This window comes from Scyliorhinus torazame, chromosome 19, assembly GCF_047496885.1.
Source record: "Scyliorhinus torazame isolate Kashiwa2021f chromosome 19, sScyTor2.1, whole genome shotgun sequence".
Classification (NCBI taxonomy): domain Eukaryota; kingdom Metazoa; phylum Chordata; class Chondrichthyes; order Carcharhiniformes; family Scyliorhinidae; genus Scyliorhinus; species Scyliorhinus torazame.
In genome coordinates, this window is record NC_092725.1 from 52,910,758 (window position 1) to 52,926,843 (window position 16,086).

The following is a 16,086-nucleotide window of genomic DNA, read 5'->3' on the forward strand; positions in this document are numbered from 1 at the left end:
TCCAAGCCTGCGCTGACCATACTGCCCGTCTAACCTAAAACTTTCTACACTTTCAGGGTTCGTATCCCTCTATTCCCACCCAATTCATGTATTTGTCAAGATGCCCCTTAAACGTAACTATCGTACCTGCTTCCACCACATCCTCTGGCCACCCACTACCCTCTGTGTAAAAAAAAAAACACTCCCTCTCACATCTCCTCTAAACTTTGCCCCTTGCACCTTAAACCTATGTGCCCTAGTATTTGACTGTTCCTTCCACCCTGGGAAAAAACTTTGACTATTTGAGGTATAATAGCACCATTTGAATGGCAAAAAACTTGTTCAACAAGTTCATACATTTTATTACCAAGCTTAAATCATACAGATCCTGTGATGTGGAAGGTAAGAAAATGTCACGGATGAGAAAAGTCCATTTGTTCCCTTAAACCCATTCCTCTGTCTGGTAGACTTTAAAGCGATTTGTATGATGGTCTTTGGGAACAAGGATAGATGAATGAAGCAGCTGTTGGAAGCATCAAAACAACCCTAATATTGATTGTTTCCTCAAATGAGTGAAGCACCTTTGATGTAGGCCGATTACATGCATCAATCAAATGATAACTATTAGAAATTATTTTCTTTTACTATTTCAGCAATAAAATTCAAGTCCAAAATATTAGATTTTTTTTAATGAAAGATATTACATTTTAATGCAAAATTGGAGCTAACATTATTTTGTAAACCCTATGCCTCGAACATATTGGATCTTAGGTCAAACCTGATTGCCGCCTGGTTGAGTTGAAGTGAGCAATATTTGTAATAAGACCCTTACTCGTTTGAAGGTAGACCTGGGTGAAGGATCAGACCCAAACGTGTCACCAAAATTGGAAAGAGTGCAAGAAAAGACAAGGTAAGTCAAGAATTTAAAGCCAAACTTCAGTTTTAAAAACCCACAAGATTGCAGGAAGAAAAGATTACAGGGATGTAAGGAATCTGAGTAATAATCTTGATTTTAGCATAGTGGTGATGGTAGGAAGGAGAATGAGTATTTAGGACAGTGGACTGACGAACAAGACAGGAAAGCTACGGTTAAAATAGCTATGAAAAAGATTACAGAGGAGAAAGGAATTGGGTATCAGGTGATCAGTTTCCCGTTGTATTCTGTTCTGGGGTACAAGACATATTTACATTGATAAGAAAATAATATTTAATTTTTTAAAATGCTTGACTGGTTTCTTCTAAGCCCAGTTCAATGGTCTACCAGCTGTTGTTGATTCCATTTCTGAAAGAGATTCTTGCTTCGGTTTCATGCCATTTGTTTGCTGCGGTGTGCCGATGGTAATATAAATCCACAGAAAAGCCAGCGTGCAAAAGAACGCAAACCAGATTTGAAACGTTGTCCATGCATCCTGATTTGACGAGAGGTGGTCGCCACTCTCTTTCCTCCCTTTGGTCCTTTCCAATTTTGTGTTTCGCTTTGCTTTCCATGTCTCAGGGCGCAGGGTATTTTTCTGACTCCTCAGGCCTCAGTTTTCCTACTTTATTGACGCAAATCAGGATGATGGTGAGGAACCAGAAACTCCAGCCCACAGCAGCAGCAATCCAGCCGTATTCATCCACCCCAAGCTGGCAGCACGTCTTTGCTATGGCGCAAATATCCTGACCATTCTGCAAATCTGTAAAGGGATAAAAGCTCTTTTTAATTCAAAAGATTCCCTTTTAAAAATTAAAATTTGGGCAAACTGATCCAAAACGCAGTAACTTTTGGTTTCAATGGACCTATGTCACCATAGTGACAAATCTGCTCTCGAGATTATCTTAAAGATATTTTAATGCCCTCAATTTTTTTTAAGGAGAATATGCGCTTCCATTTTGAATTGAGATTTACTTTTAACACCTTGGGAAACCTAGCAGCTGAAGGGAGGGGTGAAGGACCGAATGGAACAGGTAAGTTTCTTTACAGCACTACTTGTCGGCCTTGAAAAGTGGCAGTGCTTCACCCCAGCTGCATTGGTAAACCCAGAAGAGCCCAGCCCAGTCTCTTGTTCAACGTCCGCAATCTGTCCAGTGTCGCTGTAATCTGTCACATCCCCCTACGATATGCCCCCGGTTCACCACGACCAGCAGCCTAGCCAATCGCCCTGTAGTCGGTCAGCCCCACTCCCCAACTTTCGAAGAGAAATCCAGTTATGATTTCCCCATTTCCTGGCAATTATTGCTTCAAGTATTTCTCCACATCCCTTTTGAAGGCTACTCTTCAATCTGTTTCCACCTCCCTATCAGATATCATATTCCAAAACCTAAGCACTTGCAGTTTTCCTCATGGCTACATTTGGTTATTTTGCCAAACAAGTTAAAGTGCCTCTGAGCACATCCGGTGGTGACATGTAGGTGGAGGTCACACGTAGGGTGGCTCCCACTAGAGCTTCCGATTTTTGACCCATTTCACAGTTTGGGGGGGAAATTTTAAATGAATTATCTCCAGTAAAGTTGTGGTAATTATAGGATGTTGAAAACCCAACGGAAGAAACGAAAACCCACAAAAAGGATCGAGCGCTAGTCCTCTTGAGAGCTTGGGTTTTGTGCGGGGTTCTATGGGTGGAAAGATGGTGTGGGCAAGCTCACCGGATGGGGCTGCGCCCATTGTGGTGGACTCGCTAGCCGAGATGATGGTGGTGAAGTTTGAGGGACATGGGAAGATGATGATGGGAACACTCAAACAGTTAGTGGACGATAAGTTGGCCCCAATAAAGGAGGCTCTGGGAAAGATGTCAATGGCGGTGCAGGAGCAAGGAGAGGTGTTGAAGAGGGTGGAGGAGGCATTGTCGCGGCACAGCGACTAGTTCACCTCGATGGGAGAGGAGCTGCGGAAGGTGGAGGAAAGTAATAAAGGGCTGAGAGCCAAAGTGAAGGACCTGGAGAGCAGGTCACGGTGGCAGAATCTTCGGATTGTGGGACTGCCTAAGGGGCTGGAGGCCAACGGAGTACTTTTTCGAGATGGTCACCAAATTGTTGGGAGAACAGGAGAACACCTCTCTTTGAACTGGATAGGGCCCATCGATCACTCCGGCCAAGAGCTGTGATAGTCTGTTTTCACAGCTATCAAATGATGAAGAAGGTCTTCAGATAGGCGAAGCAGATTCGGGAGGTGAGATGGGAAGGCAGTGGCATTCGTATATACGAGGACGTCATGATGTAGCTGGCAAAATGATGGGCGGCCTTTAACAGGGAGAGGACAGGGCTTTATAACAGTAATTTGAGGTTCGGGATGGTCTACCCAGCGAAGGTTTTGTACTCCGTATACAGCGGGAGGGGAATCTGGCGGGGCCACCTCCCTGGCAAACTTAAGTTGGCTGGTGAACGGGAGTGAGATGGGGGGAGGGGCTGCAGCCAGCTGAACCTGTGTGGACAGGTTTCAATGGGCCTGGGAGGTGTGAATAGTGGGAGGATGGGGGAGTATGCAGAGAGGAGGGGTTTCGAGGGAAAGTGGTTGGGGGGATTTCTGGGAATGGGAGGGATAGATGGCTGACGGTGACTAGGGGTAGTGCTTGGTTCCACTTGTGGGGCAGGGCTGGGAATCAGGGTCATTGCTAAAAGGAGAGGGAGGGGTGTGAGAGGCCCTCAGTCCGAATGGTAACATGGAACGTGCAGGGGTTGGGTGGACTGGTGAAGCAAATCAGAGTCTTCTCGGATTTGAAGAGCTTGAGAGCCAATGTGGTGATGTCGTAGGAGACCCATTGGAGGATGAAGGACCAGGTTAGGCTTTGGAAGGGTTGGGTGAATCTGGTGTTCCATTCGGGCTTTGACAATAAGGCCTATGGCATCGGGTACTAGTGGGTAAGAGAGTTAGGTTTCTGATGGAGAAGGTGGGTGGCGGATCAGGGGACAGAGAGGTTACAGTAACGGGTGCTTTTGATGGGAGGTTGGTGGTGTTGTTTAGCGTATATGCCCTGAAATGGGATGATGTAGGGTTTATGAAGAGAATGGCGACGGCCATACCAAGTCTGGACACGCATCAGTAAATTTTAGGTGGGGATTTAAATACAGTTTTGCATTCAAAGATGGATTGATGTAAGCTGTGCCCGTTGACCCCTTAGCGGGGAGGGTTGACGTGTTGGCAGCGTGTTGAAGGAGATAGGCGGAGTGGACCTGTGTCGGTTCTTGCATCCAGAGGGAAGGGAGTATTCCTTTCTTTCGCCAGTGCATAATGTATACTTGAGGATTGACTTCTTTATAATGGGAAAGTCGTTGTCGGGTGTGAGGAATGCCAAATACTCGGTGATTGCCATTTCGGATCATGCTCTGCATTTGGTGGATGTGGTCCTGAGGAGGAGGCTGGCACAGAGACCGGTGTGGAGGCTGGATGTGGGGCTGCTTGCAGATCCGAGGTTTTGAGTGAGGATGGTAAAGGTGATTGACAATTTTATGGGTTTAATAAGAATGTGGCGGTCTAGCTGTCGGTGGTTTGGGAGATGCTGAAGGTGGTAGCATTTACAGTGCAGAAGGAGGCCATTCGGCCCATCGAGTCTGCACCAGCTCTTGGAAAGAGCACCCTACCCAAGGTCAACACCTCCACCCTATCCCCATAACCCAGTAACCCCACCCAACACTAAGGGCAATTTTGGACACAAAGGGCAATTTATCATGGCCAATCCGCCTAACCTGCACATCTTTGGACTGTGGGAGGAAATCGGAGCACCCGGAGGAAACCCACGCACACACTGGGAGGATGTGCAGACTCCGCACAGACAGTGACCCAAGCCGGAATTGAACCTGGGACCCTGGAGCTGTGAAGCAATTGTGCTATCCACAATGCTACCGTGCTGTCCTAGTAAGGAGTAAGGAGCGAAATCATCTCATATGAGGTGCAGCTGGATAGGGAGGCAAGAGAGGAGTGGCAGTGGCTGGGAGATGAAGTCTGGAAGGTTGAGGAGAAGTATGTGGAAGATCCCACTCCAGAACTTTTGGTCAGTAGAAAGGAACTGCAGATGCAGTTTGACCCTTTGTCTACAGGAAAAGTGGTACGTCAGTTGAGGCGGGCGAAGGGTGTGGTGTACGGATACGGAGAGAAGACCAGTCGTTTGCTGGCGGGAGAGCTCTGCCAGCAGGCGATCTCACGAGAGATTGTTCAGGTACGGGATGGGACGAAGGGGCTGGTGGTGGCGTCGGAGCAGGTGAACAGGGCATTTGAGGAGTTTTAGAAGAGGTTGTAAAGGTTGGAGCCTCCTGGGGATTAATTGGATATGAGGGAATTCTTGGAGGGGCTGGAGTGTCCTAAAGTAGGAGAGGATGGGGATTGAGGAGGTTCGGACGGCAATAGGGAAGATGCAAATGGGTAAAACGCCGGGGCCAGAGGGGTTCTGTAGCACCATCGATCACACACGAGGCGAGATGTAGAGAACTTCAATCGAGGCTTTATTGAGCAGACTTGTTCCCCAGCAGCTCAGTCACAGAATGCAGCTGCAGGGAGTAAACCGGGTTCTTATACCCCGCCTATCTGGGTGGAGCCCAGTAGGCGGCAGATCCAATCGGGACCCAGCATCTGTCCTCCAATAGCTCCTCGGCATTCATGGTGTACCGTATTACCCCTAATACATACCATCACATTCGCCCCTTGTTAAAAAGGAACCCGGTGGGGTGGTGGGTGGTAGGGGTTTACAGGGTCGGTGCCTTAACCATTGAACTATATACAACCATGCCGCTTTTACTGGGCCACTGAATTATTCACATTTTACCCGATTAGCAGCGTTAACTATTTACAACAATGCCGCTTTACTGGGCCACTGAATTATATACATCTTAAGTCGACTCGATGAGTCGAGATGGTGCTCTGGTCGCCCTCTCCGATCGTCTCAGCCCGGGTGGTGGTGGTGGTGCTGGCTCGGCTCGGGTCCGGTCGACTCTGGGAGCATTGCGCTGTCCCTCTCTGTTTCCTTACTCCTGGGCGGGACTGGGAGGAGAACCGATCCCCCCGGGAAAGGGGTGGCTGTGGGGTGCACCGGCGGGAGTGAGGGGGTGGTGATTGGTGTTGGGGGGCGGTGTGGGGAGCTCCGGCGGGCGCCAGGTCCCGCAGAGAGACCGTGTCCTGTCGGCCGTCTGGGAACGCCACATAGGCATACTGCGGGTTGGCGTGGAATAGATGTACCTTTTCTACCAGTGGGTCTGATTTGTGCGCCCGCACATGTTTCCGGAGCAGGATGGTCCCGGGGCTGCCAGCCAGGTCGGAAGTGACGTTCCAGAAGCGGACTTCCAGAAGGGAAGACAAGGAGGCGCTCGTGCGGCGTTTGGTTCGTGGTGGTGCACAGTAAGGACCGGATAGAATGAAGGGCATCCGGGAGGTGCACAGTAGGGACCGGATAGAATGAAGGGCATCCGGGAGGACTTCCTGCCAGCGGGAAGTTGGGAGACTCCCAGACGGTAGGGCCAGCAGGACGATCTTCCAGACCGTTCCGTTCTCCCTCTCTACCTGCCCGTTCCCCCGGGGGTTGTAGCTGGTCGTCCTGCTCGAGGCTATGCCCTTGCTGAGCAGGAATTGACGCAGCTCGTCACTCATGAAGGAAGACCCCCTATCGCTATGGATGTTGGCGGGGAAACCGAACAGGGTAAAGATGGTGCAGAGGGCTTTAATGACCGTGGCCTCGGTCCTGTCGGGGCAGGGGATGGCGAAGGGGAAACGGGAGTATTCGTCAACGACGTTAAGAAAGTACGTGTTGCGATCGGTGGAGGGGAGAGGGCCTTTGAAATCCAGACTGAGGCGTTCAAAGGGACGGGAAGCCTTTATCAGGTGCGCTCTATCTGGCCTGAAAAAATGCAGTTTGCATTCTGCGCAGATTTGGCAGTTCCTGGTGACTGTTCGGAACTCCTCGACGGAGTACGGGCGGGCCTTTATAAAGTGGTAGAAGCGAGTGACCCCCGGGTGGCAGAGGTCCTCGTGGAGGGCTTGGAGGCGGTCCACTTGTGCGTTGGCACATGTGCCGCGAGATAGGGCATTGGACGGCTAGTTCAGCTTTCCTGGATGGTACAAGATCTCATAGTTGTAGGTGGAGAGTTCGATCCTCCACCATAGGATCTTGTCATTCTTTATCTTGCCCCGCTGTGCATTATCGAACATGAAGGCTACCGACCGGTGGTCAGTGAGGAGAGTGAATCTCCTACCGGCCAGGTAATGCCTCCAATGTCGCACAGCTTCCACTGTGGCCTGGGCCTCCTTTTCTACTGAGGAGTGGCGAATTTCTGAAGCGCGGAGGGTCCGGGAGAAAAAGGCCACAGGTCTGCCCGCTTGGTTGAGAGTGGCCGCCAGAGCTACGTCGGATGCGTCGCTCTCGACTTGGAAGGGGAGGGACTCGTCGATGGCGCGCATCGTGGCCTTTGCGATATCCGCTTTGATGCGGCTGAAGGCCTGGCGGGCCTCTGTCGACAGGGGAAAAGTAGTGGACTGGATTAGTGGGCGGGCCTTGTCTGCGTACTGGGGGACGCACTGGGCGTAATAAGAAAAGAAGCCCAGGCAGCGTTTCAGGGCTTTGGCACAGGGGGGGAAGAGGGAACTCCATGAGGGGGCACATGCATTCAGGATCGGGGCCTATCACTCCATTACGCACTACGTAGCCCAAGATGGCTAGACGGTCGGTGCTAAACATGCATTTTTCCTCGTTGTAGGTGAGGTTGAGGGCGTTAGCGGTCTGGAGGAATTTGCGGAGGTTGGCGTCGTGGTCCTGCTGGTCGTAGCTGCAGATGGTGACGTTGTCGAGGTACGGGAACGTGGCCCGTAAACCGTGCTGGTCAACCATTCAGTCCATCTCCCGTTGGAAGACCGAGACTCCGTTCGTGACGCCGAATGGAACCCTTAAGAAGTGGTATAGCCGCCCATCTGCTTCGAAGGCCGTGTACTTGCGGTCACCGGGGCAAATGGGGAGCTGGTGGTAGGTGGACTTAAGGTCCACGGTGGAGAAGACCTTGTACTGTGTAATCCGATTGACCATGTCGGATATGCATCTAGCTGCGTGTACCTGTTGATGGTCTGACTGTAGTCTACGACCATCCTCTGCTTCACCCCTGTCTTCACTACTACCACCTGAGCTCTCCAGGGACTATTGCTGGCCTGGATTATGTCTTCCTTCAGCAGCCGCTGGACTTCGGACCTGATAAATATCCGGTCCTGGGTGCTGTACCGTCTGCTCCTAGTGGCGACGGGTTTGCAATCCGGGGTGAGGTTCGCAAACAAGGAGGGCGGTTCGACCTTGAGTGTCGCGAGGCCGCAGATAGTCAGTGGGGGTATAGGGCCGCCAAATTTAAATGTTAAGCTCTGGAGGTTGCATTTGCAGTGGGAGCGCAGAGATGGGGGAAGGACATACGGCCGGTAATTTTTGGACTCTCTCCCCTCCACTGTTAGGTTTGCGATGCAGAACCCTTTGATTGCAACGGAGTGGGACCCCGCCAGGAAAATATTTTGGGTGCTTGGCCGAATTACCAGGGAACAGCGTCTTACCGTGTCCGGATGAATAAAACTCTCCGTGCTCCCCGAGTCGATCAAACACGGCGTCTCGTGCCTGTTCACCAGCACCTTTGTCGTTGTCGTCTGGAGCGTCCGGGGCCGCGACTGGTCGAGGGTCACCGATGCCAAACGTGGTTGGTGCATCAGATCGTTGTCTTCAGGCAGTGTGGAGCTGTCCACGCTGGGGTCCTTTCCTGTCAGCCAAGATGGCGGCGTCCATGAATCGCACGCTGCCGGGGGTGGACAAAATGGCCACTCCCATGGGTCGCACGCGGCCAGGGATGGACAAAATGACCGCTCCCATGGACCGCACGCGGCCCGTGGGTAGGAAGATGGCGGGGCCCGTCCCCCCCCTCGTGGTGTCCGGGGTCCAAAATGGCGGCGCCCGTGGGTCGCTGGGGGGGTTGAGCCCATGGTCCCGTTTGTTCCCCGGAGATAGCGGCGACCCCACGGGACTGGCACACCGCTGCGTAGTGCCCCTTTTTGCCGCAGCTTTTACAGGTGGCCGAGCGGGCCAGGCAGCGCTGGCGGGGGTGTTTCGGCTGCCCGCAAAAGTAGCAGTGGGGCCTCCCCGGGTGGTCTGGGATTCTGGCCACGCACGCTTGCGGAGGGGTGGGGGGTGCCAGGGGGTCGGTCGTGGCGGGGGTCCACGGAGCCCAAGGGGCTGTAGTGCGGTCGGGGGCATAGGCGCGGGCACTTGGATTTGGAGCTCAGTCCCCTGGGGGCCATATTTGGGGTGTCGGACTTGCCGGAGCTGCAGATGGGAGTGGGGGCAGACATTTTAGCCTTTGCCTAGCTGATTGTTCGCAAGCAGGACCTGTTGGGGTGGAGGTCAGCCTCTCCGCCCAGTGCCTCAGTGTGGTTTGGGGACCTGATTCCTGCATTTGGAGAAGGGGATGATGGAAGGGTTCCACAAGAGATGGGGGTCTGCTTCTTCTATACTTTAAAGAGTTGGTTACCTTCATCTGCGAGGGGAAGGTAGGTAAGTTAGGTGGAGGGGGTTTGGGATGGAGGGCCATTCTTTCAGTTTTTGGGGTGTTGGTGGAGTTGGGGGGTTCTGTTGTTCTTGTTGTTTTGTATTTATGTATAAAAATGTTAAAAAATGAATAAAAGTATTTTTTATGAAATATGGACTCCTTGGCAATTGACATTTCAGTCCTGGAAACAATTTCTCTTTATTTACTCTAACTAAAACTTTAAGGTTTTACAAATTTTTATCAAATTTCTTAGCCGTCTCTACTCTAAGGAGAACAACGCCAGCTTCTCCTGTTTCTATACATAACTGATATCATTCTTTGGAATCATTTTACTGGCACAGTGATTAGCACAGCTGCCTCACAGCGCCAAGGTCCCGGGTTCGATTCCAGCCTTGGGTGACTGAATGGAATTTGCACGTTCTCCCTGTTCTGCGTGGGTTTCCTCCGGGTGCTCCGGTTTCCTCCCACAGTCCAAAGATGTACAGGTTAGGTGGATTGGCCATGATAAATTGACCCTTAGTGTCCAAAGAAGGCCAGGTTGAGTGGATCGGCCATAATCGATTCAAGGGGTTACGGGTATAAAGTGAGCCGAGGTATAGTTCTCTTTCAAAGGTTCGGTGCGGTCTCGATGGTCCAAATGGCCTCCTTTTGCACAGTAGGGTTTCTATGGTAAATGTCTTCTGTACACTCCCAAAATGGTGGTCCCCAGAACGGAACATGATATTCCAACTTGGTGTCTGGCCAGGAAACTAATGTTTTATATAGGTTTCGCATTACTTCCAGCCTCAATTTATAAAATCAAAGTTTCTGTAAATTTTTTTAACAGAGAAAGACAAAATTAGGGAAATTCTCATCAGGTTTGCAGTATCTGCAGAGTGAGAAATAGGGTTGACATTTCAGGTTGATAATCTTTTGTCAATGATTTCTACTTATTGTTACTACAATTCTACAATTGTTTGCTTTTCATAGTTGTTTCACATTGCTAAAGTTTACACAAAGTGGGTTGGGGCTGAAGGACTTGTTCCCGACCGAGACTTCTACACAAATCAGTTGCTCCTAAACATGGTTATCATACTGGCATTTCCCTTGGAATACAGCATGTTTGGGAGAATGAACAGAGGGTACACAGCAGGACAAGCTGTTCAAAGAAGGAGGAGTGGTAAAAGGGCTCTCAGCAGGAGGTCATATCCACCCAGTATGTTCAGGAACAAATTCTTCTACTTCAAGTAACTGTGCGTCAGAGACATCTTCGCTTCACTAAGGATCTCCTCATTGAAATCTGCTATAGCCACAACAACAACAACAACCTCTGAGCAGGACATGGGCTGGTGTGCTAATGGCTGCTGTAAAGGTCACCGTGGCCATGAACATTTCACTTTGGACTTGTTCCAGGTGGTAGCTGGAGGGATTTGCAACATCTCACATTGCTGTCTACCCATGTGCAAGGGAAGGCTTTGAGGCTCTTTTCATAGAGACCTGACTGTGGGCGCAATTTAACGGCATTGTATCGCCTGCCGCAAATCCCTGCAAGCCGGTTAGATCGCAGGAGCGGCCTAATTTAACGGCATCGTATCGCCTGCCGCAAATCCCTGCAAGCCGGTTAGATCGCAGGAGCGGCCTAATTTAACGACATTGTATCGCCTGCCGCGAATCCCTGCAAGCCGGTTAGATCGCAGGAGCGGCCTAAATTGGGAACCTCTCCAAGTGCCAAGCGGTTTGAAATCTAACCGGCTCGTCCTGTTAGCGGGTTCCGGATCCCGCCTGGGTATGGTGTGAAACAGTAATTGCCAATCATTAATGAGATGATCTATCAAATGGTCTCCTGGGATCTTATCGGCTCGCCAGCGTGACGTCATAAGAGCGACAATTAGTACTGGCCTGGACAAACGAGGACAAGGCGAAACAGCACCGGGAGGGTCTCCCAGGCCCCTGGGTGGTCAGGCACCGGGCAGCGTGGCACTCTGGCACCTTTGCATTGCCACCCTGCCACTTCCAAGGCCCCAGAGTGGCACTGCCAAGCTGGAAGGAGCACTGCCAGGGTGACAGTGCACGGGTGCCTGGGTTCCAGGGTGGCACTGTCATGGGTCAGGGCCTGAGGGGAGCGATGCCCATGAAAGGAGAGATGGGAAGGTACGAGAGTGGGGAGAGGGGGGGTGAAGGGCGGGTATGAAAAGGTCTCCAGAGGTTTGGGGGGGGGGGGAGGCGAAAGAGGTTATGGGATGGCCTAAAGAGTGGGGGGCCTCAGCGACCACATAACAGAGTGTCCTCACTTGGGGTGATGTGGGGTAGTGCCCATGTGTGTCGGGGATGACGTTGCCCATGGGTGGGGGATGTGGGATCCACAAGCTCACTTCGAGTTTGGGGCACCGTTTCAAAATGGCGGCTTGATCTCTGAGGAGCAGGTTTGGCCAGCGAGCTCAGCTCCCCAGTGATGGAAATAATTCCAAGTGTGGCCTCGCCCGGAGAGGAACTTGCAAGGACCCCAAAAAATGACTAAGTTCGATAGCGGTCAGGAGCTCACCAATGCGGCTGTCAACGAGCTTGCAGGAAACATTGCTTGCAATGTTTGCAAGCACTTAGAACTTGTCCTGTTAAATCACACCCTGAATTTCATTCTCTTTTGTCACAGAGGAGCAGGTGGAACAAACACATGGCTTGTGAGAATTTCAGGCTTCCCAATGGTGCACGTGCCATTGACTGTGCACATGCCGTTTTGCAGACTCTGCATATCAACATGACTGAAAGGGACTCCTTCCCTCAGCATCCTGGCAGTAGTCATGATGCCTTTATTCTGTGACAGTGTGCTGTACCATTTACTCTTAATCTGCCATGCCAAGCTAAAGACTAGATAATGACTAGTTAAGGGCTAGTTAATGATGCATACTATGGAAGACCCAGTGCCACAAAAATATGACTGTCTATGTTAGCAGTGAAACAATGCTTCTCCTGCTGGAACCACTTTAGATGACGTTTTCAGCAGTCAACAGTACCCTCCAGTGTTTGGTTTCATGGTGGCCTAATGTTTACTGCACAACCACGCACCATAATGAAGGCACAGCTGAGGAGTAGCAAGAAAAGCAGGAGGAAGATAAATGGAAGAGAAAACCTTGGCAGGGTCATTTTAGTTTGGGAGTGCAGGGGTCTTCTGTTTCCAATGCCTGGCACAGTTTTCTACCTGGACAGTACTGTGCTGCGGAACCCATGCAGACTCCACTCCGACGGACTGAAGGTTGACCGGGGTGGGTTACGAGGTGAGGGTAGGGCTGCTGAAGACAAGGGAGGCAATAGGGAAGGAGAGCTGTGCAAGGGGAGGGATGGGGAAGGGCGATGAAGCACAATGTCAAGCAGACGGGCTAGCAAATGGATGGGGTTGGCGAACAATGGAAGGCAAGGTAAAGAACGGGAGCTGGGAAGTTGGACTCTGACGAGGGTGCATGAAACGCTGACAAACAAGGGGGGTCAAAGGGATAATATTTACTGGAAGGGGCTGTGTGCAGACCCCCGAATAGGGGATGGGGGTTCATTAGTGTAGCCCACCTATGGGTGGTTAGCATCAGCACTCAATTCGGAGAAGGTATGCTTTGGGAGGGCACTGTTGCCCTTCATCTCTTTGGCAAAGGGAACTATATCAAGGTTCCCATTTGATTCAGGGACTTGCAGAAAGGAGTCGAATGCAGAGATTTCGCCTGCAAAATGGAAGGGAGTCACAGATGACAGGCTGTCCAGGGGCTATGTGGACCTCACGGTCAGAGGTCAGAGATAGGAGACATTGCGGAAGTGCGGTGGATATGAAGCAGGATCAATCATTGGGAAGCTGCTGTACACCAGCTGCGTGGAGGGCTAAGGGCTCTGTGCTTCACCAGGAAAATAGCACAGCTTGGGCATTGCCCCTTCACTGATGGGTGCCAGATATGATGCAGCTGTGCCCCTTTCACTGTTGCTTTCACTCCAAGGCTGCATTCCTACCTTGGACTCTGTCGATGTTGAGTTTTGCTTATCTTTTTAACAGCGCAAATGCCATTATTGGCTTCTCATTGCTTCCTGGGCAATGAAGTCTCTCTCTCTCCTTTGTAACTGACTTGGATCCTGTCCCCTGTAGCGGCACCAATGAGTATGTGTCCTAAGAACGAGATCCGTAGCCCAGTGTAGTGGACCTCCTGCATTGCTTCATACTCCTCCCAGACAGAACCAATCTAACTTATACGTTTGCGCGATGGCATTGTTCAAGATGGTGCTGCTACACCTGTATTTCAGGACCAAATTCTGCCTCCCTCACTGTCTGCGTGCCTCCACTTTACCTCCAGACTCCCCTGTACATATTGGATCCCATCATTGTTGTGGTGAACATTCCATCATTCGCCACCGAGCCATCCCCTGCAAAGTGCCCATGCCCCATGTGGACCTCTAGCCGCCCCATCTGGAGGCTGTATACACTATTACCTACAGAGGATGAACCCTCCATGAGAGCATCACATACCCACCTCTACGTTATGCATTCTCTATCTACAGACTGCAGATGCCCCCAGTCACCATCACAATTTCCTCTGCAACCCAGTACAGAACCCGCTAAGACCAGGAACATGCGACAGTAAGATAGTCCTGCACATAACAGTGAGTGCCATTCATCAGTGGCCAATGGATTCCCCTCATTTACCGGGAGCAAATGGAAGGCCAATGGCATGCCACTTTCAGGAATGGAGCACAGAACTACTTTGCTTTAATAATTACATTCACAACTCCAATTCCCCCCCCCCCCCCCCCCCCCCCCCCCCCGGGGCTTCAGATGTCACATCTGTGGAATAGAATGTTGCTCACCTCTGTGCACATGTGTGGGTCTGTGTGTGGGTGGGTGTGATCTCAGGGCTAAACTACATCAGGCACAATGCAAACAAGGCACCCAGAGTTGCGGTGCCTGTCATGATATTCAGATAAACATCATGGTGCGCAAACACATACATACTGATGGACAGATCAACGGACCAATCAACACACACGCAACATCACAGCCAATCACAAGCAAGAGCACACGCACTATAAAACGGGGAACACCACAGTTCCCACTCATTCCAGCAGGAGACAGCTCAGGGCACAGAGCTCACAGCAAGCCACTCAGACATGCACCATGTGCTGAGTGCCTCTCTAAGATCGTGTAAGGGCTGGGTCCACAGGTTTGTGGTAGTATGTATTGGGGGTCATGTGGGACTGGAAGCCCTAATGTCATTGGCTGACAGATCCCGGGTCCTGGTTGGCCGTTGACCTCTAGCTCCGCCCTGAAGGCGGAGTATAAGAAGCCGGAGTCCTCCCCCGCTGGCCATTCTACTATCGAGCTGCGGGGGAACAGACACGCTTAATAAAGCCTCATCGACTTCACTCTATTCGTCTCACGGAGTCTTTGTGCGCTACAATTTATTAAGCGTGCCTAAAAAGGACTATGGAGCTCAGGATCATTCCGGAATGCCTGAGGATCAGCCCCCACGCAGTGAACGCGGCAGCAGCCTTCAAGCACTGGCAGACTTGCTTCGAGGCCTACCTCAGAACGGCCACCGGCCGGGTCACAGAAGACCAAAAACTACAAGTCCTGCACTCGAGGGTGAGCACGGAGATCTTCTCCCTCATCGACGACTCAGAGGATTTCCAGACGGCGTTCGCAGCACTGAAAAGTCTCTATGTCCGCCCAGTTAACCAAATCTACGCTCGCTACCAGCTCGCGATGAGACGGCAAGGTCCCGGAGAATCGATGGACGAATTCTACGCCGCGCTGCTGATTTTGGGACGAGCCTGCAGCTGCCCTTCGGTGAACGCAAATGAACACACGGACATGTTAATGCGCGATGCTTTTGTGGCAGGTATGAATTCCTCACAAATCCGCCAAAGACTTCTAGAAAGAGAGTCGCTAGGACTCTCAGAGGCCCGGGCCCTAGCAGCCTCCCCAGACGTGGCCGCGCGTAATACCCGCGCCTACGGCCCCGACCGCGCGGCAGCCCATTGGGCTCCGTACGTACCCGTCGCGACAAACCCCCCCCCCCCCGCACACCCCTCAGGCTTGCGCGGTCCAAACGCCAAGTCGCACCGGGGGCGCCCGCTGCTATTTCTGCGGCCAGGCGAAACACCCCCGACAGCGCTGCCCGGCCCGCGCAGCTATCTGCAAGAGCTGCGGGAAAAAGGGCCATTACGCGGTTGTGTGCCGGTCCCGCGAGGTCGCCGCCGTCCCGGGAGAACAGGGAGCCCTGCAAGCCGTTTACGCTCCCCAACCCCCCCAGCACGCCATGTACGACCCGCAGGCGCAGACGCTCTGGGTCCCGACCACCGCGGTCCCGGGAGAACTGGGAGCTCTGCACGCCGCATACGCTCCCCAACCCCCCCCCCCACCGCAGCCCATGTATGACCCGCCGGTGCTACCGCTTTGGGTCCCGACCACCACTCTCCACGGAGAAGAGGGAGTTTTGCGCGTCCCTAATGCCCCCCTAACCCCCCACCCGCGCCCCACGTCTGACCCGCCGGTGCTACCAACTTGGGTCCCGACCACCGCTGTCCCCGGTGAGGGAGCTCCGCGCGGTCCTAGCGCTCCCCAGCGCCCCATGTGCGACCCGCAGACGGCGCCATTTTGGGTCCCGGCCACCACGAGGGGAGGAAGGGCGC

General features: G+C 52.1%; 1 protein-coding gene across 1 annotated transcript in view; it reads right to left on the bottom strand.

The window, feature by feature from the left end:
* Nucleotides 1-650: 650 nt before the first annotated feature.
* The window catches only part of LOC140396130 (transmembrane protein 213-like), a 28,787-nt gene continuing 13,351 nt past the window's right edge, over nt 651-16,086 (bottom strand). The window contains exon 3 of the mRNA XM_072484283.1: nt 651-1,655. Coding sequence (XP_072340384.1) covers nt 1,471-1,655 — 185 coding nt within the window. The 3' untranslated portion in view covers nt 651-1,470. The remainder of the gene's footprint in view (nt 1,656-16,086) is intronic.